General features: G+C 36.5%; 1 protein-coding gene across 3 annotated transcripts in view; it reads right to left on the bottom strand.

Moving 5' to 3' along the window:
- The window catches only part of HECTD1 (HECT domain E3 ubiquitin protein ligase 1), a 127809-nt gene that overhangs the window by 33888 nt on the left and 84972 nt on the right, over window positions 1-8949 (bottom strand). For 2 of the 3 annotated variants that reach the window (XM_019518919.1, XM_019518920.1), the window contains exons 24-25: window positions 6368-7204; window positions 2825-3046 (exon numbers count right to left, since the gene is read on the bottom strand). In XM_019518919.1, coding sequence (XP_019374464.1) covers window positions 2825-3046; window positions 6368-7204 — 1059 coding nt within the window. The remainder of the gene's footprint in view (window positions 1-2824; window positions 3047-6367; window positions 7205-8949) is intronic. The other variant, XM_019518922.1, reaches the window with a different exon arrangement.

The following is an 8949-nucleotide window of genomic DNA, read 5'->3' as shown; positions in this document are numbered from 1 at the left end:
CATATATATACACACATATATACACACACACACACACACATTTTTTATATACATACATATACATATACATACATACATATATATACACACACACACACACACACGCACCCACCCCTATCAAGTGAACACAACGTTTTATTGATATATTTACAATTTTAAAGCAATTTGGAAGCTTACCAGCATCTCAGTCAAATACCTAAAACTTTTAGTATTTGATTTTGGGTTTTAAAGTCAGATCCCCCCCCGCCCCCTTCACTCACCAGGATGCAGGTCCAGGCCTCTCACTCCCTATTCACAGCCCCCTAGGTCCTGCCAGTGCCCCTCACTCCCCACCCACAGCATCCCTACTCCTGGTGGTGCCCCCCACTCCCCATCCACAGTCCTCCTGTCCCACCCCTGCCAGGGGGGGCCTCCAGCTGCCAGGGATCTGAGTACACAGCCTCCTGCCCCACCAGCAGCGCCGGGCACAACTCTGTACCGCCACCCCTGCTGCAGCTGGGCATGTAGTGGGTGCTTTGCCAGGACAGTACAGAGTTTGCAGTGGCAATGCTTGCAGTGGGGGCCCCACATCTGCCCCCGCCCATGCATGCATGTGAAGAACACGTTCCCCTATTCCATTCCCACCCCCCAGGAGTGTGCTTAGTGGCAGGGAGAAAGCTCCCTCCCACCCCCAGTCCCCCGTCCCAGATGAGCTGCCTGCAGCCCCGTCCCACTCCCTGCTGGGGCCCTGCAGCCACACATTGCAGCACTGGGCCCCAAACCCCACACACTGCCCTGCTGAGTAGCAGCCCCAGTCCTGCCCAAATCCCTCCCCCCCACCAGAGATTTACCTGCAGGAGCTGGTAACCATGTGCACATGTGAGCACACATATGCACATGGCATCCCCTTCCTGACCACCCTCCTCCCAGCCCCTCACTAGCTGGAACTCTGCCAGCCTGCAGAGAGCTCTTCACAAAGTGGAAAATCTGTGGTTTTTTTCAGTGAAAAAGAAAAATCCACGGTTTTTCCCATTTTTCTGTGGGAAACAGAAAAACCCAGATCCCTAATAAGAACAAGGGAAAATATTTTTTTGATTTACTTTTATCAGGCAATGCATCAAGCATTTAATAACTTTTCACATGCTTGGTTTCCCTGTCCATGTGGATCTCTTACAATTTAGAAAAAATACAGATCATCATAGTAAAACCACAAAAAATGATACAAAAGGAGTATGTGTATTTCCTTCTGCTACTTGAAATTTGTTAAAACGGATAAGAAATTGATAGTGTACCTTCAACAAACAATGCGTGTACTAAACTACCACAAACAAAGAAATGGACTTTAAGTGAACAGTATTTTCCGCAACCTTGTTTAAAAAGGTAAGTTTATGATGTTTTGACAAGAGCCCTAGTACCTGTACATAGCTCAGTAATCCAACAAGCACATAGTAAAGGAAGCTTTTTTAACCTACTCTTAGTAAGAAAGTAAGTCCTACTTAAAGCAAACAGTTGAAATTGTTGTATGGATGGATATATTTCCACCTAACTCATGGAGCCACAACCTGCATTGTTCCCATTACTCCTACAATGACTCTAAAACTACTATCTAATCAGTCTCTCCCACTAAGTGCAGTGTGCTTCAAGCCATTTGGTCAGAACATAAAGCCATGTCAGCTCAATATCTGAGTAAGACTTGTTCCATTTGTCATCACAGAATCAAAGAAATTATAGCTAGGAATGAAATATTCAGACAACTTTACTAATTATTCCTCATCTGTGAAATGAGCCCGATCCAGTGCCCATAATATTAATAAGAAACCTTCCATGAATTTCAATACATATCGGATTAGGCATAAAAACAAAACCGCTCTCTATGTTCTTTATTGCTTTACCTACTTTAGCTTTAAAGAATTCTACCGAGTCAGCTTTTATACTTTTTCTGCAGAGGCTATTCCTGGTCCAAGAACTCTCTCTGTTTATGTTTTTGGGCTGATATTTAACTTAAAATTTTCCTTTACCTAGTTGCATCTTTTTAACTCCTAGATCATATCACTCGCCTTAAATGACTTTAAATTCCCCTTCTTCCTCTCCATAGTTTACACTTTTCAAACAATTGTTTGCCCTATCAACTTTAGAGATCACACAGCCAAACCACTGCATATCATCAGCATAAGTTTTACTAATATATTTATTTATAGAAAGATCCTCCCATTCCCTTTAAACAAATTTAAAAAATGGTGATAAACTGCTCCAACCTGCCATTTTAGGTGCAGTGCCATATCATTCTGTTTTCATTCTCACAATAATCAAACAGAATGACATGGCACTGCACCTAAAACGGCAGGCTGAGATTCTGCATACCTCAGTACCAGAGAAATTTAAAAAAAGAACAATAACGGGAATGGGATGATCTTTACTCCATAAATAAATAAATACAAATACACCCCCCCCACAATATCTATATCTCAACATGGCTTTACAACACACAGGAAAAAGTATCTGTATTATAGTAACAGGCCTATTTATTCAATATTTAGGTATTAAACCCATTGTCCTGATGCTTTAAGAAAAATCAGATATGACACTTAACTGTCTAAATAAAAAACAGCTTTGATAAACATATGGGAAAGACTGACAGACTATAAAAAAAAAAAATCAAAACACTTCTTTAATGTCAAAATTATTTTGCAAGAACAAAGCCTAATATAACTAGTGACAGATGAACAGCTCAACTCTCTAGCACTTTTTAGTAAATAAATTATTAAGTGAAAAAATGATCACAAAGAAAGAAAAGAAAAATAATGAATGGGAAGTCTGCTTATGTTCATTTAAAAATGAAACTTACCATATAAAGAATATTCTGCCTCCTGACCTGTATCGCTCTCACTAGATGTTGATGTTAGGCTAGTAGTTAGAGTGTTACTAAGTGACTGACCAACAGATAAAACTGTAGTTGCTGTAGCTACATTGCTGCTGCTAGTAACACTGGATGTAGACATGGTCACTGTTGATGTGGTACCAGTTGTAGTCAGATTAGGAAAACTTTGGGCACCCATAAGAGGAGAAGCTATAAAGATATGGTAAGATAAAATAAATGATTTGAAGAGTACAATTTACATGCATGACTCCTGTGCTTAAAAAATTGGGTGGTTGAAAGTCAATATGTAAACGTGTCATTTTACAAAGAAGGATAACAGGCTTATCTGAAGGGGATCCCTAAACAAAAAGCTGTACGTATTATTTTGTTGCTAAACAGGGCATATGCAGAGCTTGGAGCAATCTCTCTCATGGACATTTATAATTAAGCATAATTCTATTTAATAAATCCCAATGCCCAACAATGCCTTGAAAATCTGTTTCATTCTGCTCAATACAGTTACCAACACTGGAAAATATTTGTGGAATAGCTACTGACACTGTAACTTCCCATACTCTGATAATCCAGTTTAAATCTTACTTGACTGCTAACTAAAACCAATAATTATTTAGAATTATATAGGGAAAAAGGTTCTAACTGAAAAAAAGCCATTAGGAACCTAAAAAACCTTTGGAACAGCTAATTTTTGGGCGTTTTAGAAGTCTTACAGTAAATCTTAACTTCACATTTTGTCCATGGGTAACATTTATTCATTCATATGAACAATGTGCCTCTATCAGGAATCCTGTGGAAAATATAACTTCACTTCCTTATTATGTTTGGAATTTCATCCATAATTTTACTTTAAAAAAGTTTTATGGCTTTAATATTCCCAGAAAAAAGGAAAACGAAGAAGCTAAATTGTGACTACATAACTCAAATAAAATACACTAAATACATTTTACTTTAAAAATACAATGATGCATCTAACGAAGTGGAACATCCTGTAATTACTCGCATGCTCAAAGTAAAGCATGTGTATATGTTTGGCAGGATCAGGGCAAAGCAGAAATCTACCTTGCTGCATACTATAATTTCCAAAAACATTAACCTTCAGTTGAAAATACAATCTCTATGAAGTGGGTCATATCCAAATTGGAAATTAAAAAAAAAAAAAAAAAATCACTTCAATAAGTGAGGCAAAAACAATTTTAGATACTGTTTTCAAAACGGACACAATCAACCTATTACACTTCAAAATTTTTAAATGTGCTTTTGATCCAGTTAACCAATTGAAAAGCTCAGAAAAAAAATATTCTTCCAGTTTGTTTTGCCACTGTATTTAATCTCTTTTTGGGTATAATAAATTGTATTGCTTCCATTTCATTTTTTTTATTGCTTCCATTTCATTCTGTAAGCAAATCAGTTATTACCCCCTTCTTTGTATGGATCTTTAATCAAAAACCACTGGAAAAAAAATTTAAAATAAGAAAACAAACACAAAACTAAAAAGGAGTAAAGCAGGCAGGTTTAGTACCTGAAAACAAATTTCACACTTTTTGTTAAATGGACTAGATTTTGAGGATGTTCCTAAGGCCCCTGAACCAAATAAAACCAAAACCAAACATTTTTAGATTGAAAAGAAGCATAAAAAACCTCAAACCCAAATATTTTTAAGAGTCTTAAGTGCATTAAATAGGGGAATACATAGGTATTTTCTAACCCATAATTATAGAACAAATATTAAAGGTGCCGAGGGAATAATAAGGAAATAAAAAAGTCAACATTTGCTAACACATGCAGTTGAAACAGGTCTCAGAAAAAAAGTAGTCTGCTCTCAGATAATCACTGTGCTGTAATCTGATGAATGTTGATATTTTTAAGTGACAGCTAAGCTGGTTCCCAAGGCCATCAAATCATCAACCAAGACTTCAGACCGACTTTTTCTGGACAGGCCCGTAAAGACATTTTATGTTAATACTAGGGCTTCTATTTAGCTATAAACTGGTCCAACTTTGTTTTCTTTATTCAGTTTACTTCCTGCTACATCTTTAAGGCAAAATATTCCATTTGCTGCTTTCACATATTGTATCTAATAAAATAAATCCTCATTTATAAGAATTAAAAAAATAAGGGAAAAAACTGGCAACTTCAGGGGTGAGTTTGTTTGCACTTTGCATCGCTACTTTATTACTAGCTACAAACTTGATTCATTGTCAGTTAAGAAGCTAGTGAAGTGTGTGGGGTTAAAATACACTGATATTGCCAACTCTATTTCACCCTGCAACATAAAATGACATCAACACTAACAATGTATTTCTGTTCCATAAAATCAAAAATTGGAAAATCTTTCCCTCCTCTCCTTCCTTTCACTTACATTTTCCTGCCTCAAAGCATTATTTTTCCAGTATAACCATAAGACTATCTAGCAAAAGTGAAACTCACTGTATATCACCATTAAAAAAATAACAAACATTACTGAAGGAAGAAGCAATCCTTTTATTGTGTAATCATGTACCTATTGGGGAAAAAAGCAATAAAATCCTAGGTACATATAAAAAATGTACACCAAAAGGTACATATAAAAATATGAAACAGTTGTTGCTTCCAAGTTAAAATGGTTTCACTTCTCTAAACTTGCCCATTTGATAAAATAGCAAGATACTAAATTTCCTTCACATAAATTACTATAGTTGGCCAAACCTACAGAAAAATCATCTGAGTTATGTAAAGTACTAAGTCAGGCAGGAGCACTCTAGCAGTTCAGAAAAGTGAGCTCATTCAGCAGTGGTTCATTTACTTACCAAGCAATGAAAAGGTTTTACCATAAGACTGAGATTAAGCAAATGTACAGTTCCACTGAAATCAATGGAGCTATACACATACTTAATATTCAACATATGTATAAAACTCATTTGTTGGACCAGAATCTTAATTATGACATAATCTTTGTTAATAATAAATGTGATCACACACTATTGACTACAGCTGGTTTTACCATTATATGGGAAACTAATGAAAGTTTTAAAATGGATTTATATATTGAAGTGATTGGTTTGGTTTTTTTTAGGTAAATCATTTCAGAGTATTCAAGAAATCCCGCATGAATTATACACATGCCTAGTGTGTACATCTGTACAATATGGAACAGATTTCAAAAGGCAGTCTGCAAAATTAACAACTCTTAATTTTTCCAGCCTCTTCATCCATGTCAAAGTAGCAAATTTTCAAACTTACATAACAGGAATCGAGTTTTCTTTTTCAGAAAATAATGCAGAAAGAGCAAGGACACTTGATACCACCATAGGTATCAATTAATAAAGAAATGGCAAAAGGCCATTTCCCAAATAAAATGAACTTCTACAAGTTTTACAAGCTCATATATAGCAGGGATTTAGGTAGTTAAAATTCCACACTGACATTTAAAAAGTCTAAAAGCTAAAAAAAGGACATCCTTCTCCCTTCCTCTTGGCATGAAGCACCTGACCTCATGCTGATTAAAAAATATATATATGTATATAGCTTACTTACTTGCAGTGCTCATGACATTCCTTCCCAAAGTATTAGTGTTGTTATCACTGCTACTTCGACTTAAGTTCATGTTGTTTGTGGCATTGGTACGTGCTATATTGGCTACTCTTCGTACAAAAGACTCCAAGCTAGATGTTTCTCGTGACGATAAGTTAGGAACACTTGCACTGGAGCTCATCGGTGCCCCAGCAGCCAACAAGGAACTCACTGACAGTCTATTACTTGCTGAAGAGCTAAGAGGGCGTTGTGAAGTTGCTTCTTTATTGGTCAATTCAGATACTGAACTAACGTCAGGAGAGCTCACGCTAACAATTCCCATGGAGATGGCACTAGACTCCCCAGTGGTACGTATTGAATTATCAGGACCTAACTTCCTTTCCGCATTTTCATTTCCCATGTCCGCTGTTAAGGTGCTGGTGCTTGCACTGGATGATGACCCTACTTCAGCTTGAGGCATGCTATCTGCAGAAGACAGAACAACAATTGGCTCATGGACGTCAGTGCCTGAAACTATATTTTGTTCCATTACACTTTCTGATCTCCGCTCCATTTTGGTCGAACCCAAGCTGATGTCGCTGCTACTGGCCACGCTACACACAGAACTGCTGCTTCCTTTTCTACTTGAGGAGCCTGCAGCAGCAGTCGTCTTGTCTGGACAGTTGTTTTTCACCAAGCTGCTCCATGACTGCGCTGTGCCTGAAACAGTGGATGAAACAGGTTTGGGTGATGCCGCTGAATCAGGGTCGTACCCTGGTGCAAGCTTGAGGTCAAACTTTCCTTCTGCGCCCATACGGTAAGAGTTAGAGCCACCAGCATCCCAGGTGACATCAATCCAGCCTGGAAAGGGACAGGAGTTTATGAGACCCAGCAGAAAGCAGACAGGAGCGTGTCAGACAGTAGCTCCACAATATGGGATCAGCTTTTCAACAGGGCTGCATTTTTGATTTACTAAAAGTATTCACTAATTTTAATGCCAAATAAAATGAAAAGTTTTGGATTTAAAATAATTTGGTAATTTATTAAAACTGAAGTTGGCATGCACATGCCATGATCAAACTACTTGAAGGACATGAGAATCCAACCAAAAATATTTGCTCCAGGATTTAACTTGGCATACTAGATTTTTGTGGCATCTTCTACTTTGAAACTTTTTTTAAAATTTTAAATAGGCAAGAATTCCAAGCCCAGTTCTATGTTCTTTTGAAAATCAAATGTTCACTGTATCTGAGAAGCAATATAATCTTCCTTAAATTAAGAAAATGCAAAACCAAAATTTTGAAGTTATGATTTTTGCAGACAATATTTCTCTGAGGAAACTGCAACCATCAGAAGAGCATTATAGATTTTTTTGGTTTCTTAGAAGTGTGTAAGAAAAAACATCTTCAAGATACAAAATGAAAAATTAAAAATAAATGGAATTGTTTGGGTCTCTCTCATTCTTGAATTTTAATTCAAAATAATGAAATTCAGGGTTTTTAATAGTTCGGTAATAGTATAGGCCTATCCTGTATTTCTTACTTTCAGACAGCCTCAGGGAATTCCACAGTAGTACACAAGCAAAGAACATGTTTGGAGTTAATTTACAGGATTGGATTCTGGCACTATAACAGTAATTGGACAATTGTTTTTTAAATAGGGATCCAACTTCTCAAATCATTTACTGGATGACACTTGAAATAGATTTTACTGTAATATGAATGTAAGAAAATAGAAAGATTAAGATGGTCACTAGATCCATAACTTACGCACAACAGCATGAAAAAGCAGAATGCCAGTCTTCCGTTTCATTTTTTTGCCAATGTAAATGTTTCCCACATTCATAAAATGTATATAAAGTTTCTTTTAGTATACATTTTACTATACGTTAAGTTATAATTAAGCTTTTTACTGCAGTTTCAGCTGGTCAAAACAACCCTTTTCTGAGGTTTAATCACTGCCTATCATATCATGTGGAACAACACAAGTCTCTCAGGATCAAATGCCCATATTATTTGTATTAAGTAACAGATACAAGCCTTGATTAAGAATTGTTTGTGAACTGTAGTTAGCTCCAAAAGTTATGTTTTCTGGATAGAGCATGACAAAAACAGCACCTGACAAGGACAAGAATCCTTAATGTAAACTAAAACCAATTTTTCGAACAAAATACAAATTTCACAAATGATTCTCAATCTTGGCCAGCAAAATCATTCTGGGAAGAAACAGTTTTAAGATAGACTAAAAATCTTAAGATCTGAAAAACAGCTATCAAGCTCTCATGTTAGCAGCTTCATAAACCACGTAGCTTTTGTGTTTTAGGTACATATTGATATATGTCAAAGGGGGATTATACTTGGGCAGTTTCAATTAAGCTTAGGCTGTAACTTAACATGCCACAGACAAAATTTTAAATTTGTTCTTTTATCTCTGTAAGTAGTTCAGGATTTCAAATGGCTTTCTTACTAAACCATATATGCAACTAAGGGAAAAGACATCTTAGTTAAAACGTGACTATTACTTTTATGGAAGTTTGGAGTGAATATCTTGAAGAAGCATTTTTGGGATTTCCCACCCCCCATAGGTCCTTTCCTATACTTTTTTTT

This window comes from Gavialis gangeticus, unplaced genomic scaffold (assembly GCF_001723915.1).
Source record: "Gavialis gangeticus isolate Ggan-Ray unplaced genomic scaffold, GavGan_comp1, whole genome shotgun sequence".
Taxonomy (NCBI): Eukaryota; Metazoa; Chordata; order Crocodylia; family Gavialidae; genus Gavialis; species Gavialis gangeticus.
This window is presented reverse-complemented; position numbering and strand designations above follow the sequence as displayed.